The sequence below is a fragment of the Nicotiana attenuata genome, chromosome 9 (genome assembly GCF_001879085.1).
Source record: "Nicotiana attenuata strain UT chromosome 9, NIATTr2, whole genome shotgun sequence".
NCBI classification, from domain to species: domain Eukaryota; kingdom Viridiplantae; phylum Streptophyta; class Magnoliopsida; order Solanales; family Solanaceae; genus Nicotiana; species Nicotiana attenuata.
Genome location: NC_031997.1, coordinates 38,251,828 through 38,270,161, shown reverse-complemented (window position 1 = coordinate 38,270,161; position 18,334 = coordinate 38,251,828). Strand labels below are relative to the sequence as shown.

Below are 18,334 nucleotides of genomic sequence, written 5' to 3'. Positions count from 1 at the left end.
TATTCTATTTGTCATTTTATTTTTAAATACAAATGTGTTTAGATAAGATATATGATAAATATAATTTATTTTATGATAAGCATATAATCATAAGTTATAATAATAAACTGATAAAAGTTTTTCAGTAAAAAATAAACCTAAATAGGACAAAATATTTGAAAAGAAACAATCACTGTCTTCATCACCACAACATTTAGAAAGCAATACACTAAAAATTTGATATGTCCTCATTTATTATATGCAGTTTGAAGATTAGTACACAATCACATAGATACAAATATGCAAAGGAATAGAGAGTTATCTTATCTTAAATAGTCAATGAAAATTGCAGACTTGAAGAGGCGCGCGCGTGGGGGGGGGGGGTTAGGTTGAAACAATACTTGAGGTAATGAGTATCGATGTAAGAGTTTTGTTCTAAAAAAAATATTTTAAGGATAAAATAGTAAAAACCTTGGTCAAACTTAAAGTGCTTATAAGCTAAAAACTAATAAGCTGGGGGTGAACTTTACCAAACGTGTAGATAACCTAAAAGTACTTATAAGCTATTTTGACTAGCTTAGCCAAGCACCCTCTTATTGCTTTTAGGCTTAAAAGTTATTTCTACTGAAAAGTCTTTTTTTTAAGCCAATCCAAGCAGGCTCATAATACAAATTTTGATTTTTTTTTTGGAATACAAATAAATTTTAATTTTCTTCTTTACAAAAATAATAATATCTTTTTAATTTTACTAATAAACTCGAAAGTGTGATGACCAAGATATATATACACGATGAGTGTAAGTCCTCTTTCGAACACAAGAGTTGTAGAGACCAAACTTTGTTTTAGGCTTTTTGTTGTTGTGTCGCCACGATGACTACTTTTTATTTTTACTTCTTTGCTTAGAACAAAAAATATGTGATGCTTCGATTTGACTTTTGGTTGAATATTTGAAATATAATTATGCAAAGTATCTTTGGTTAGCGGTTGCACGCCTGCATATTTAAATTATCTTTTGAAAAATATAATAATTTATTCTAATTTTCACAAAAAATATAATTTTTTTAATATTAAGGTGTTAGAAAAAGCACTACTAGAAATGTTTTAGCGACCACAAAAAGCGACCAACCTTGATCTGTATATGCAAATTACGGACCAAAACCCGTCCAAACAGGCTTGGTCGCTTTTTTAGTGGTCACTTTTGTATACCGACCAAAGTTGGTCACCAATTACCGGCCAAAGTTGGTCGCAAAGGTAAAAGGATCAACTGTGTAATTTAAAGCACATACCGACCAACTTTGGTCGGTAACATATTTTAATAATTTAGTTTTACCGACAAAAGTTGGTCGGTGTATGTAAATTATGTTATATTATTAATTATTAAAATTTAAAGATTAGCGACCAAAGTTGGTCGGTACATTAAAATATATTTATTTTTTAAAAATTAAAATTTAAAAATTAGCGACCAAAGTTGGTCGGCAAATGTGAAATCTGGGTAATCCTTGTTCATTAACCGACCAACTTTTGTCGGTAATTATTAAATTTTTTTTTTTTTTAAGATTAAGCGACCAACTTTGGTCGGTTTTCTGGGTTTTAATTTTGGCATAAAATGCCTATTTTGGCAGCTACATCACCTGCCAACATACCAAAATTCTTAAACAGGCATTTTATGCCACCACCAACAACAACACAATTCAATAAATACATTAAAACTAACAAATTAAAGTTCAATAGAACTAAAAAATCCAAAACCAAGTTAATACTTATTACAACTAGTTCAGAACTGGTTCTATTGTCTAGTTCAAAGTATATACAAGTCAAGCAGTGCTTTGTACAACATCATCATCACCGTCTGATGAACTTTCATCTAAAAGACGGTATCGAGAAGGGTCTTGTGGAGGACGTGAAGAACGACCACGGGGAAGACGAAAAGAATGCTCACGTTCAAGTCGAGCCTTTGGCGATGACTGGGGCAACAGAAAAGCTCCAGTAGATAAGAGAGTTCTGATCTGAGCTTGCATGCCAAGGAATTGAGCATCTCTAACCCTTTCTCTTTCCTTGGCCGCTTCTAGCTCGGATGTGAGCTTTGTCACAGTCTCCCGCATAGCGGAGAGGCTCTACCCATTAAATTGCTCGCCTTGCGAGGAAGTCCCTATTCCTTGCATTCCACACTTATAGCAATTGAACTTTTCTAGTAGGAAGCCCGTATACCTTCCCCCATTTTGGACCGCCAGCAGACTCCATCCATATTCTTTCAGCATCCTCGTCTGAAGGTTGGGTTGGCTCGCCCGATTCACGAGCTGGCTGAGTGCGGATGAATTCCTCCACGTTAGTTTGGTAGCGACCCTATACGAAAATTTAAATTGAATTAGTATTTCAAAATTTATACAAAAGTAAATTAAAATACTTAAAGAAAAGTGAAAGCTTACATATACAGTCGAGGCCCGGTCCTCAACCCATCTTTCATGATCCGTCTCTTTCTTCTTCTTTACAATATGCAGACTTGAATAGCTCATCATGGTTCATTGGATGCCCCAACTTCTTTTCCTGAAAACAAATTGATTTAGTTAATATACTGAATAGATATACTTTGAAAATTAAAATAATTTAAGCAATTACGTACCAATCTTCTTTTTATTGTCCCTAGGCTGACCACACCTCCAGTGTGCAAGGAGCCTCCCTTCTCAGATGCGCGAGCTTTCTTTCCTTTTTCGCTCTTCTCTAATAAATTTGCGGTAAGCCATTGCCTTTGCAAATCATCCCATAAATTTTGAAATAACCAGTCAGGCTTCTTGTTCTTCTTTCTAGCTTCGGAGAAAGTATGCGACAATCGCTTGCGAGCTTTGTGATGAAAATTTGCAGCCACTTCCATGCTGTAGCGGTGTTCCTATACGCACTTGCTTTGTATTTCAAAAGTTAAATATTAAACAAGAAATATCATAAATATAAATTATAAACTGCTTAAAAGAACATTTATACCTTAAATTGATTGAAAATTTGCTCCTTCAGCGAGAATGGGAAATCAGTCCAAGTCGCTTAAGGGCCATCATAAAGCTTTCTGATGGCTTTGGTGATTATCCTCGTAGTCCTATTACTCGGGATGAACCTACAATTTAACAATAAAAATACATTAATATCTTAGTAAAAACTTTACAAAACAATAAACGCAAAAATAACAAATAACTCTTACCCATCACCCTCAGGGACTATGATGATCCTGTCATATTGATCATAATGCACCTCCTCGTCATCATCAACATCATCGTCTAAAGCATGTATATCAGAGGCATGTGTGGACGGTGTAGGGGGGTCAGAGCTACTACCTCGCAGGCGAAGGCCTGAAATAGATGGAGTCGCTAATGAAGATGGTTGCGATCCCTGTGACTGCGACATAGCTGGATGGACCTCAAGTGGCTATAATATTGATGGCTGTGACCCGAGTGGCTGTGATCCATGTGGCTATGACATGGATGAATGTGATCCATGCGATGCAGATGGCTGCGGTCCACGTGGTCGTGAGGCAGTTGGACTGTATGTCGAACGTATAGTCCTATGGCCCTGTGATGAAAGACCTGGTGTTTGCATGAAGGTGTAGGGCTCGTGATGCTGTGGCAGCTCAGTATAGCCGTGGGGTGGAGGATAAGACATAGGCATCTCTATAGAGGGTGGCAAAGAGGGAGTATTATTAACTACCCTCCTCTTTTCCTTCCTAGACTTTTCTCGACCCCGATAACCAGTAGGGTCATTGTTACCTTGACCCTTGCCTGCCATCTGCATAATATAATACATATTTTGTCACGACCCGAATTTTCCACCCTCGAGAGTCGTGATGGCGCCTACTAGGGAAAGCTAGGCAAGCCAACTAACTGAACTATTTAACCTGTCTCCCATTTTTTATTTTATTTAAAGACTTAGCATCAACAGTTTATAGCAACATAATTTAACGAGCGGAAGAAATAAATTTCGAGTTAACAGTACTACTAATACCATCCCATAACAAAACCATCCAATATTGGTGTCACAACTTCACAGACTGTCTAAGAGTACTACAAATAAGGGTCTGAAAGAAATAACAAAATACTGTCTCTGGAACTACATAAGAGAAGCAAGAAAACAGATAGAGGGAGACGCCAAGGCCTGCGGACGCCCGCAGGACTACCGCGGGTCGCCTGGTAAGCAAGAAGCTGAAACCTCACCGCGGTCCGAAATCTGCAGCACTGGGATCTGCACAAAATAGTGCAGAGTATAGTATCAGCACAATCGACCCCATGTGCTGGTAAGTGCCTAGCCTAACCTCGACGAAGTAGTGACGAGGCTAGGACCAAACTACCACATAAACTTGTGCAGTTATATAAATACAGCGGAAAAACAAAACAGAAATAAACAAGCAAAGATGGGAGGGGGTACATGATGCGGGGTATATCAGTATCAACAGTAATCAAGAACAAAGGCATAAGGACAACTTAGAATTCACAGCGAAATAATAAGGGACTTGTATCCAATCCATAAACACTTTGTATCAACAATTATTGCGGCGTGCAACCCGATCCCAACATATAACAACACTGTTGCGGCGTGCAACCCGATCCATATTATTTATTACTGTTGCGGCGTGCAACCCGACCGAATCATATCATTGTTGCGACGTGCAACCCGATCCGAATATATCATTGTTGCGGCGTGCAACCGGATCCAAATATATCATTATGGCGGGGAGCAACCCGATCCACATATACAATCGACAACAACCATAACAAAAGTCCCGGCAAGGGATCAATAAGGAACTACACTATCCCGGCAAGGGAATCGACAGTATAAGTAAATACATCCCGGCAAGGGAAAATCAGCTATAACCAAACTTGTTCCAACATCTACTACCTCAACTAACACCATTGCTCAACCATAAGTAATCTCTACGAGAATAATTATAAATCTTGCTCAACACAGAGAGTCAACAACTTAGGCATTCGTAGTATTTCTCAACAACACAATCATTTCAATTTAAGACTCACGGTCATGCTCGACACCGATGTATAGATACTCGTCACCATGCCTATACGTCGTACTCAACAAGAAACAAGTAGCAAATAGGACACAACTCCTAAACCCTCAAGCTAAGGTTAGACCAAACACTTACCTCGATGCCACGAACACAGTTCAAGCCTCAACTATAGCTTTACCTCGTGATTCCACTACCAATTCGCTTGTATCTAGTCATAAGTTACTTAATTACATCAATGAATGCTAAATAAACAACTTCTAATGCATGGAAAGGTTTCTAAAGCTTTTCCCAAAAAGTCAAAAATCAGCCCCGGGCCCAGATGATCAAAACCCGAGGTCACCAATGAACTCAAATATATAATTTGTTTTGAAATCGGACCTCAAATCGAGGTCCAAATCCCCATTTTTTTGAAAAGCCTAGGTTCTACCCAAAACACTCAATTTTCCCCGTGAAAATCATTGATTTTGAGTTTAAATCATGTTAAAAGATGTTAATGATTGAAGGAAACGAGTTAAAATGGACTTACAATCGATTTGGAAGAAGAGTTGTTCTTGGAAAATCGCCCTAGGGAGTTTGTGTTTTGAAAATATGTGAAAAGGGTTGATTTTCGGCTAAGTATAAAAATTTGCAGGCTGCAATTATGGGAATTGCGAACAGGGGTTCGCAATTGCGAACCCTTCAGAAAATCTGGACTTTCGCATTTGCGAAAAGAAATATCGCATTTGCGACTTCGCATTTGCGACCTCAAGCATTACAGGCAGACTTCGCATTTGCGAAGGGACACTCGCATTTGCGAGGTCGGAATTGCGAGGAACATCTCGCATTTGCGAGGAAGGGCAGGCCTGGGCTGGTTCGTATTTGCGACCAAGCCCTCTCATTTGCGGTATCGCATTTGCGAGCCAGGCTTCGCAAATGCAAAGCCTGCATGCCTGATCACACCAGCAATAAAACCTGCAATTTTCCAAGTTCAAAATCCACTCCGTGGCCTATCCAAAACTCACCCGAGCCCTTGGGGCTCCAAACCAAATATGCACACCAACCTAAAAACATCATACGGTCTCGCTCATGCATTCAAATCACTAAAATAACATCAACAACTATGAATTTAGCATCAAAATCATGAAATTTTCTCAAGAACTTCAAATTTCCAATTTTCTCAATAACGATCCGATTCACGTAGTTTCAAGTCCATTTCTTACCAAATTTCACAGACTTATCTTAAAGCACATATAAGACCTGTACCGGACGCCGGAATCGAAATACGGGCCCAACACCATCAAGTTCAAATCACAATTCATTTCCAAATCTCATAAATAATTTCAGAAACAATTTTCTTTAAAATTTATTTCTCGGGCTTGGAACCTCGGAATTTGATTCCGGGCATACGCCCAAGTCTCATATTTTCTTACGGACCTCCCGGGATCGTAGGAAAACGGATCCAGGTTCGTTTACTAAAAAAGTTGACCGAAGTCAACTTAAATTCATTTTAAAGGCAAAATTTATTATTTTTCATAGATTTTCACATATATGCTTTCCGGCTACACGCCCGGACTGTGCAAGCAAATCGAGGTGAGGTAAAAAGGAGGCTTTTAGGTCTCAAAACACTGAATTTATTTCTAAAACAAGTGATGACTTTTCGGGTCATCACATCTTTAGATTGAAACATATAAGAAACTATCTATAAAATAAGAGTTATTTGAAAAACCAACTTTTTAAATTTCATCGACGTATTGGTCCTCGCCCGAGAATTCTTCGTCCTCACTTGTTTCAGCTTCATTAGTTGATTCTTCGTCCTCATTTTCTATAATTGTACTTCATTTATATATACTTCTTCCAATATGTGTTCAGGATGTTCCAAATTATTTTCTAGCTGATCGTCCACTATTTGGTGAACACTGGAGATATCGTTTTGATATGCAACTTCTAACACATTCTCCACTTCCACCCTACCTACACACTTAGTTTTTATTATAACCCACCAATCGGATTCCGCCGCAATGGTTAAGGAGCATAATACACTTGCCTAACATTATGTGCAATTATGAAAGGATCATAGCGATCATACTCCCTCGTATGATTAACCTCAAGAAGGACCCTTATGTAACATTATGTTCACATGACGATCCTAATTAGTTTTTATAATTTATCATCAAATATATCTTTTTGTAACTTGATTCATCGACTTATAACTTACTCAGATGCATCATTGAATGTTAAAAACAAAACGTCTCACCTATATATATATATATATATANATATATATATATATATATATATATATATATATATTAACTACATATATAGCATAAATAGCATGTTATAGTATATGTTAGTGTATTCATCCCTTGGTTACAAAAGTGTTAACGGATTACATTTATATTATTTAGATAGTAAATATAAAAGTGATTTAATTTTGACCAATGTTGACCAAATCGGTTACTTTTCAGATATTAAAAAATAACGACCAAAGTTGGTTGGTAAATGTTTCCCATGTATTAACCGACCAACTTTGGTCGGTAATTTTAAATAAGATTTCTTTATATTTTATAAAATATTTTAAATAATAATATAACTGTTAAAATTTTTTAACTGGTTCCCACATTACCAACCAAAGTTGGTCGGTAATGTGAAATTTTCTTTGACTACACAATGCTGACCATCTGGGTCAACCTGTTGACCACTTTACCGACCAACTTTGGTCGGTAATTTATATAACATAAATATAAAATATTTTTCTCCCTTTTACCGACAACTTGATCGTTAATCTGGACATACCAAGTTTGGTCGCTAAATTCCGAATTTCTAGTAGTGAAGATTACATCAAATTTTGATAAGTTATTTTGCAATCGCGCAAAGCGCGAACATATTCACTACTTATATCATTATAAAGTGAGGATCTAAATCAACATAACTCATGAATCTACAGACACGACCCATGAAAACATTAAAATTCAAACTTCTTATTCCGCTCAAGACAAGTTCATTTAAGCTAGAAGAAGTGAAAAAAGAAGAAGAAGCCATTTTGTTTAATTGTTGTTAATTTTTAATTAGTTTGCTAACTTTGATTATATTCCAATTAGTAGCTCCGAAAGTTTAAATTTGTGAAGATCATCAAAAAGGAACTGGTTTTAATCAAACCACAACAGTTTATTTGGATGGTTGTTACATATCGTTTCATAATGTTTTTATTTCGTACTGTATTATATTGTACTGTATCGTTTGATGAATACAATGTTTGGATAGACTATATTGTTTGCCATCGTTTCATGATATCACACACTAGTAATACGAAGAATAAACTTATAATATTATTAGAAAAAATGATGATATGAGGTAGAATTATTATATAAAAAGATAGGGGAAAGGATGAAATAAGATTATTTAGTAATAAAGAAGGGCGAGATGAGAGAAAAAAATAAGGTGACAACGCGATCACACCCGATCGTTACATAAAGTGGCACTTTTTGTCACTATGTAATGACGAATTTAATGATACGGTACAATAAAATTTAACTAACAATCAAAACAAATATTGTAGTTAAAGAAACAATACAATACGATAGAAACAAGTGTGTAAAATAATGATATCCCCAAGTCATCCAAAAAGTTTAAAAGCATGCGAGAAAACCAAAAGTATAGGGATGAAAGTGCAAATAAAAGTATAGCAATTTGCCAAAAACCTATATTGGTCATATTTTAGGGTTTAAGCCGAAGCTTATAGCGCAGGAAAGCACAACGTAAGCTCAATGGTGGCTCCATAAAGTTTGTGGCCTAAAGCAAAATTTAATAAGAGACCTTATACTTTTCTATTAGTATATATACACACATGACACACTTATACAAAAAAAAAAAATAGAGTTGCAATTTTTCATACTTGTTATTTATAGTATAACATACTTAAATGATGAAACATTTAACTTCACATAGTAGTATTATCATTTATATTAGTAAGACGTAACTTAAATAAATTGGATGTAATACATGTATTTTCAATATGTTACCTTTGATTTTGTTGTAAAAAATATATTTACTAATATGAAGATCTAAGTAATTTAATTTAAAATTCTAAAATATTTTTAGTGTTAAAGAGTAGATAGTCTTCCTTTCTTTGTTTCTTTTGTCCAAGGTTTATTGTATTTTTTTTTTTTTTGCAAACTTTAATATTGTCTAACTTGAAATAAAATCACAAAATCCATTATTAAAAATTTTTGGGAACCTAAATTAAAGCTTTACTAGTCTCCTAATCGAGCCACGTGTCCACCCCCCTGCTATTCTCAATCAAATTTTATACATTCTCAATTAAGATAAGACAACAATCAGTGAATGTGTTATTTAGTTACCAAATGTGAATGGAGCTGTTGAATAACACGTTCATGGGCAGTGGTCTATAAATAATTGTTGATCATTAATGAGGGTGGCTCAACAGAACTGGTGGCTTAAAACTAAAATATATTAAAAGACCCACCTGAAATTTCTTTCATAATGTCCATATAATATTGAGCCAAAAAAAGTGGTGAGAGAACAACGTATAATATGTGGGTTAGGCGTAAGTCATATGGTATTGAACTCCCTGTAAAAAAAAATATAACATTAAATAAAAATGGTAAAAGGATTGAGCCTAGTATGGATCGTGTTTTGAACCTTATGATAATTGTCTCTGGGATTTCTTAGAGCCCGTTTGGCTTAGCTGATTTAGAGTAGCTGATAAGCATTCGGTGCTGAAAAGCACTTTTAAGTGCTGAAGCTGATTTAAAAAATAAGCAGTTACGTGTTTGGTTAAAAGTGCTGAAATTAATAATAAGCAGCTGAAGAACTGGGTATACGAAGAGTCTTGTTTTAAAAAGAAGTATTTTAGGGATAGAATAGTAAATATTTTGGTCAAACCTAAAGTGCTTATAAGCTGAAATTTGATAAGTTGGGGGAGACCAACTTATGGCTTTTGGCTTATTTTTGGCTTATAAGCACTTAACTTATAAGCACTTTTAATTTTACCAAACGCGTAGATAAGCCAAAAAGTGCTTATAAACCAGTTTGACCAGCTTATAAGCTTAGCCAAACACCCTCTTAGTTAAAAAATGAGACACAAAAGAACTTGATTACTAATATGAGGATCTATCAAATGTGACAAAAAGAAATAGCTAATTTAGAAAATTTGATTTTAAATTAGAAAGTAAAATAGTAAGAAATATGAAAAAAGAAAGAAAAGAAAAATAGAATTTATTTAAATTTGTGAGAGAAAAGTTTTATCCTATTAACTCATTCAATCCATCTACCAAATTTAAATAAATGTTAGAATTTAATATATTTTGTCAATAATTTTATAAATATAAATTTTATATATATATATATATATATATATATATATTATATAATGATATAATAGTACTTTATATTTTTGGGCCTTAAATATTTGGGGCATAAGGCAACAGCTTCACTTGCCTTGCCCTAGAGCCGCCCTAAGCTGAGTCGTAGAGATGGGGAAAAGATCGAAGAGCTCAAGGAAAGGGAAGAAGGAATGGAGAGCCAACATAAGTACTGAAGATATTGAAGATTTCTTTGACAATTCCACTAAAGATGCTCTTTCGGGTGGCTCTCTCGCTCAAGTTCCCAGTGATTCCCTATTTTACGTCGACAAATCCAGAGGTATTTTCTGTTTAAGGATTTCTTTTGCTTGTTCAAAATTGCTAGCAAGTATTATTTGTTCAAGTAGATAACAAAGTGAAACAAGCCATAAACTGGTGCTCACTTATGTTTTGTAGCTGATATAATATTTAGATGAATAAGTATGTATACTATTTATTATTCCACAGACTGAACTTGTTTTGGCCGGGTAACTATATTTAGAATATTTAGTGTACTAAGACAAGTCTACAGAATAGTTTGGTATCCTAGTAACTGTGTAGGATGTACAGTAAGAGAGGTGGGTTTGTTTAAGGCGAAGTGATCCTAAAATTGGCTGAATTGTCAAATTGTGCAAAAAGTCAGACCTTGAGAGCGGATTGGAAAGTTCATTTCAGCTTTAGACTTGCAGATACCTTTCAGGAGCAGTTGTTTGGGTGTTGGTTTTTAGTAGACGTGGCTTCTGTTCACCTCCAATTATTGCGTGTATAATGAAGCCTGACGACATTTTGGGATATAGTATCTGACATTTTTGGATTAGAAGAGAACAGTTTAGAATCACCTTAGTACTATTTCTCTGTAATATTTAGCAGTTCTGTGGTTTTTTTGTTGGTGAGTCATTCTTTATAAGGTAGTGACAAGTTTATGTCTATGATCCAGATCTTTCAGCTAAAAGGAAAATTGAAAAACACCGGGAGAAAGTACTTCGGTGTGATAGTATGCTACAAAGGAATGCCTTTGTCGAACCTGTACCTTCTTCAATTGGGAAAAAGTCCAAGAAGAAAAGTAAAGAAGTCCAGATAGCCAAAGATAAGGGTCAAAAGGTTTTTCACTATTTCTCTTTAAAAATGTTCAAATTACCAATTGCAAGATGTTATGGCTGCCGCTTCCTTTCCATATTTCCCCTTAGCGAAACTATATATTCATTTGAGTGCACATCCCTAATGGATCCTTAGTGCTTATCTTTTCTTAATTTTCTGTGATTAGGATTTGGCTGGTGCAGACTCTGGCATGGTTGACATTTGGGATGATAAAGGTGCCCTTGTGATTAAAACCTTTCTGTTCCTTGTCACTTCAGTAGTAAATAGCTTTTCTGATACGAACTTCATTGCATTGTTGCAGGTGAACTGGTCATCAAAACCAAAAAGGTACACTGTTTTCTCCTTCTGATAATTTGAAATTTTTTTTATTCTTTTCTCTGCTCCCTTTATCTTTTATGGGCCACCTTTCAGGAATTTCCTTTTTATTTTATTGTGTCCTTATACATGAAATATGTTTATGAAATCAGCTGGATTTTCTCCTTGGTCCACCTGTCAGGAATTTCCTTTTCACTTTTTGTGTTCTTTTACATGAAATACTTCTGTGGAATCAGTTGGATTTTCTCCTGATAAGATATCTGCTATAGGCTTATTAATGCACCCCCTTCTTCATAAGGACTACTAATGTTGCCTTAGAATGATTACTTTAAAGTCAACTTAAACAATGATTATCTTTAAGTCAATTGAATATAATATTCCCAAGAAAGTATGACATGTAAAAAGCATCTCTGCAACGAACCATTTCCATGCACGTCCTCTATGCCATGTTATCCTCTCAAAGGATAGATGAGAGAAAAACAAAAAAAGAGGCATGAGACTGGATATAAGGTCCTTTACCGTTAAAGGTAATGGGCCTAAAAGAAAGCAGAATGGATATAGAGTATCTATTGTAGCCGACCCTAACTATGTTCGTAATTGCTGCATAGTTGATGGATTGATTGATTGACTCAGTTAGTTGCCCATTCACTCAACACATTTCAACATTTCATCTCACAAATTAGGAGCATATGAATTACGCCGATACAATGATCTCTAACAGATACAAGATTTAATTTAAAAAGGAAAAAACAGGTATCCAAAAAGAAAATGAAACATGGATTGCTGTCCAATTTGCTCATTCCTCAATTTGGCAGTATGAAATCCTTCCTTTCAGCATCGTGGCACTCTAGGCTGTCTAAAGATATTGATCAAAATTTGTGATGCATGTGTAGTGTTTGGATTGGGATTGCATTTAGGGGTTTGGTTTACAGTACTTCCCTGCTGTTGCAGGGTGATGTCTTTTCATAATTTTCTCATTTCAATGGCTGGGGTGGGTAAGGTGGTGATACAAGTCCTATTGAATTGCGCAATATTGCTGACGAAGGAGATAATATTTTATTTCCATGTCGTTACCTGTGCTTAATGCATAACGTTTGTACCTGCCTGTCTTTTCCTTCCTCGATATATTACCTCACTATCTCAAGTGTGTATACTTTGGTATGGTCCTAAAGCTCGAGTATGTGAATTGTAAACTTATGATTTACCTAGAACAATTCTGCATCAGTGTACTTCTCGATAAGAGAAAAGACAACTCTGCATTAGTATATGTAATCGAATTAGCATGTATTGTCTGTGACAGAAGCCCAAGACAACTATTATACCGGCTGTGGAAGTTGAGCCTCCAGGATGCTCATTCAATCCGGCATCCGAAAGTCATCAGGTAAAAACTGATGTCTGTATGTCATATTTTGCTATTACCTAGCTCCTAGTCGCTGTAATTAGTAACTCGCTCTGTATCTTCTCAATTCAGGATGCATTAGCTTGTGCTGTTGCAGATGAAATGCAGAAAATTTATAGAAATGAATTGGGGCCGGAGCCTATTCCATTGATTGTTCCTGGAGAAGCAGTTAATGAAGAAGAGGTATGTTTATTCTGTTACTATCTTGCTAGTACCTTGACCATGGCCCTTGCAGATACTTAATGGGCTATGTTTCTCATACTTGATATAAGTATGGACTGAAGATTCATTTGTCTCAGATGTATTTACTTGAAGCGGACAGTGGGAGTGATGTGGAAAATGAAAATCTAGTGGAAGATGGAAACACAGATCTGGAGAAAAGGTAAGGTTCTGTTGCTTGACGGGTCATGATAGTTTTACCTATTGAAATGTGTTCTATTCATCGCCAGCTCAGTATTCAGGAGTATTTCAAATTATACTACTTAAAAGTAAGGCATCAAACTTTGTACTATGTAATTCCTTCTCAAAAGAACAACAAAAAAAAAACTTCTCAAAAAACTTTGAACTGGGTAATTTACTTATCTGTGTCTGTTCATATTCGTGGATTCCTTGAAAATAGTGAATAGGTGCTTCTTTGACAATCTTTAGGCTCCAGAGGAAAAAAAGGTGATAATAAGCATTTTAAGAATTTGCATGTTAAATTATGCTGACGGTAAAATCAATTAAAGTACATATTTACATATCAATCTCTGGAGACTGGTTACAACATTCAGCTAAGTTAAATCTTACTGTAACTTTACAAGGATAACATGAGTTGTCTGGTTCTCGTTTTTATAGTAGCTCCTGATTGTTGGTTACTGCGGTCAACTCCTTGTCATCATCTAGAAATGTAGTTTAGCTTTATTTATGTGGCTTTGCATGTTTAATAGTTTTCACAAAGTTCTAAGCTGATGGATGTTTATGAGGATCCAAGGCAATATATTATCACTGATGGACTAAGACCTTATGCTCCCTTTGCCCCTATTTATTTGGACCCTCTTTTGCTCTATTCTGTTTGGTTTACTTTTTTCCTGCAAGTGGAAATAGTTTTTCCTGACATTAGTAGCTCTTATTTTTCCAATGTTTGTAGCTACTGTGGAAATTCACATTATTTCAATAACTGAGCAGTATTGGAACTGGGAAATAACGGATTCAGTTTTTGTTGGGTTGAATTTGAGCTAGTGGAAAAGTTCTTTATATCCAACATTTATAACACTTATTTTTTCCAATAGTTGTAGCTAACACTGCAGGTTCTCATTATTTTATTCTCGAGGTGATATGTAGTATATTGTCAATAATTGAATGCTTCTGGAAGAATTGAACTAGGAAATAATTGATTCAGCTTTTGTGGGTATTTAAGAATTTGAGCATCCAATCCAAAATTTTACCTAAATCGAGTGACTAGGCCAAACCTCTATAAAACCTTTGGAATCCTTTGGTTCCTTAAATATATTCAGTTAAAACCGGCTACATTTAAAATCATTTTAATGTGAAGAGATATGCTCCTTAATCTAGTTCAGTTAAATTGTGTGAGCTGTGTACCTGATAGATAATATGGAATTGTTGCTGTCTGACTTCATATTTGTTTCCTTTGGTGGTAATGATCCTAATCTCCTAATGATGTTCAGTTGTAAAGGGACAAATGTTCAAGATCCTTTTTGTAAGATAGCTATGTGTTCTGAAAATTCGCAGTGCACTAGGTTAGCCATTAGCTTCCTTTGCAATGCATGTTAGGTTGAGTGCATTATTACAGGTCTTCAGATTTCACCTTCATTTAACACTTAAATGAAATTACACATCATTAATTTAAATATCATGCAGGCCTCAGAAGCCCAAAATGTTAACACAAGTTGAGAAGAATAGACGGGCTAGGCGCAAAGTACAGCTGAAAGCAGAAGCTGAAGCAACAAAAGCAGAGCAGCTCTCCAAAGAGATTGACAGGTTTGCTATATTGCTTAGAATATCAGGCAAATCATTTTCTAGTTAAATAGGATTTGCCTGTCTTATAAATTCTGATGAGTTGTTCTTGTGTCTGCAGCTTACCGGATATAATTCAAGAAATAGAGAAAGAGGATGAAGAAAAACAGAAAAGACATCTCCGTCGTGTTACTGCTAAAAAGGAAAGACTAAAATCTTGTCCACCACGTTTGGGAAAGCGCAAGTATGTGCTGTTTCATTTTGAAGTGAAAAAATTTCAATGATTGAATTGCTAACTGGAAGAAAAATGGTTTTGTAGAACATCAGAATACAAAGAGATCTTTATGGTTTTAACTTTCAAAAATGTTTCAAATTCTAGCTTGCCTGATCTGAGCCACGAGAGTCGTTTTTCTTGTGCTATTGCTTTATTGCTACAATAGTAACTTTGGATGTTTAAAAGATAATGGCATCTGTCATTTCAGATTCGAGCCTGCTCCTGCTCAGGTTTTACTGTCTGAAGAGATTACTGGTTCCCTCCGTAAACTGAAGGTTGCCTTCCTGATTTCAAATTTCTCCAAAATGGTTGTTGTAATGTCTATTTCTATCACTAAAATTTTCTTATGTGGATTTGCTCTCTGTTGCAAACAGGGGTGCTGCACCCTTGCAAGAGATCGGTTTAAAAGCCTGGAGAAAAGGGGACTTGTTGTTCCTTCAAAAAAGAGTTGCAGGTTAGTAAAGCTCATCATTTATCCCATGTCATGACTTGCTTTAAGCCAGGCTTTCTGGTTGGCTCACTTGTTTGAAATCTAAAGTATTCTCAGCCCATCACACTCATATTGCATGTTCTGTTGAATGAGGTGTCCACCATGCGACACTGAGACTATTTTAGAGAATTCTCCTTTTTGTGTAAATCTTTTGACACTGTGAGCTCTGTGCATGTTCCGTATGGCTACACTGTTGATCATAAAATTAGCTAAATATGCCTTGGGCTAGCAGAATGTGATGGTACGGAAACCACCCCGAATCCTTGCTGATGTTGGCCAGTCGGAAAATTGATTGTCATTCCGATAAACCTTTGAAGTATTTCTCAAAAAGAAAGACGAAAAGAAGAAACTCATTTTTTCCCTCTACATGTAGAGAGTATTGAACAGCTTGTCCTATGCATTATTTTGTACTGTTTCAAAAGAAACACGAAGCATCAAAATATTTCTTGCTAATTATATATGGGATGTGGATGTCTGCAGGAAATAGAATTCATCAGAGTTAATTGCTGAATAACATTGGATACAATGTTCTCATCACTTTGCTCTGAGATCACCCAAGCACTTGGCTGAGAGACACTCTAGGGTCTTGGTTTTACTTGTCAAGCCGATCAGATACCCAGGATCCATTCCAACCAATGCAAATTTGTTGGAGTGGGAAAGCTGGCTGCTCTTTACTATTAACAAACGGAGATGTAAATCTGTTTAATTTACTGATGCTTGTTTTATTACACCAAACTTTTATAGTCATGGTCAATACATTTGCTTTTGTTTCTTTTGCTCCGGTCTCTTATTATCTTGCTTCTGTTACTTCTTTTTTTTCATCCCTCCTTGAGCCGAGTGTCTATTGGAAATAGCCTCTCTACCTTCTCAAGGTAGGGTTAAGGTCTGCATACACTTCTCCCCTCAGACTCCACTTGTGGGATTACACAGGCTATACATTTGCTTTGGGAGCAAAAACTAGTATTTTGGATACAGAAGATTGCTGTTCTATTGATTACTAAAGTTTGCAATGAGCAAAACCTGTTGCTTAGCATGTTTAAGGGAATCTCATACAATTGAGGTGGAAATGAAACTTGATCACGCTGTCATAAAATCATTCTATTGTGATCACTGCTTGCATGATGTCTCTGAGGGAAGGGGTTAAGTGATTTGTTAAGATAAATTCTCAAAAGATCGAGCTCTGAAGAAGTGACAACTAAACTTATAGCTTAATCATTTGGATGCTTAATCCTTTTAACTTGTTACGCTTAGTCATTAGCTTAGGTAAAAGTAGGTCGCTGTAAAAAGAGCTTATAATTTGCGGACAACTTTTTGATATATTTTGGGGTACATCGCATCATATACTTGAACTTGAGATGGGTTCTTCTCTGTGAAGAAAAAGTTGATGGCAATATGAATTATCAGTTCGATCTCCCGGAATCTCCCATCAATTTCTCCACCCTTCATTACCTTTCTTCCTCTGTAGACATAAATGAAATCTTTTGAGTTATTTTCTTAGAGAGCATTAGGATTCGACCTCCCATAGATCAAACTTCAGCCTAGTAACCAGATATAAGGGACAATTAAAGATCTTTCTATGGTTCATTTTGGTCTTATAGAGGTTCCATAGTTAATTATGATGAGGAACGTGTTACATTCACTTCATAGGTTTTCTCTCAGTAGCAAAATTGAATCTAATACCTTAAATACTCTCTAACTTTATTAGAACGACATTACCCTTTATTAAATTACATAAGTAGAAGTTTCTCTGATTTGACTATTTTGATTACTAATAGTACTTCATATATCATATGTCGTTCATGTTATATCCATTACAACAATGTATTACATGGTTGTAGAAAAGATGAAATTAAATAAAAGTGTTAAAGACTAATTACATAGAAACTTAAAAGAAATATAACACCGTAAGGGGTCGTTTGGTATGGTGTAAGATAATTAATCATGGTATAAGAATTTGTACTGAGTTAATACATTATTTGGTTGTGATTTCAAATGTATGATAGCTAATCCATGTGTTATTTTATATACCAATTGGGGGTCATTTGGTAGGATGTGTTAGGGAAAAATAATACCTGTATTATCCTTGAAATTAGTAATCCCTTGTTTGGTAGTATTTTTCAATCTATGTATTAGTTATACACCATATTTGGTATTATTATATGTATAATTAATGCAGTATACCATGGCATTAGTAATACCATGATTTTTAATAGATGGATAGACATGTATACACCTCTATACAATGCATGTTATTTTTAATAGGGGAAATTACGCTCCTTGTCACTTGGCCCAACAGTCCAACAGAAAATGGCCCACATTTGAAGCCCTTACCTGATATAGCCCAGGTTGTATATAATCTGAATTTTTTTTTCACCAGTTAGCCCACCCTATTTTTTTCTTTTCTTCGTTCTTCGTTCTTCTTCCTCTTTCACGACTTTGCACCCCAAAGTTTCTCTACCGTTATATATATTCTTCAATTCTC

The 18,334-nt window shown here is 35.5% G+C and overlaps 1 protein-coding gene across 1 annotated transcript; it reads left to right on the top strand.

The window, feature by feature from the left end:
* On the top strand, positions 10,381–16,628 carry LOC109232272 (uncharacterized protein At2g40430). Its single transcript, XM_019397973.1, has 12 exons — positions 10,381–10,621; positions 11,258–11,421; positions 11,585–11,633; positions 11,720–11,745; positions 13,034–13,114; positions 13,205–13,315; positions 13,432–13,514; positions 14,993–15,112; positions 15,210–15,332; positions 15,571–15,637; positions 15,737–15,816; positions 16,333–16,628. Exons 1-12 carry the CDS (start codon positions 10,453–10,455, stop codon positions 16,337–16,339), a joined length of 1,080 nt encoding a protein of 359 aa, XP_019253518.1. The 5' UTR covers positions 10,381–10,452; the 3' UTR covers positions 16,340–16,628.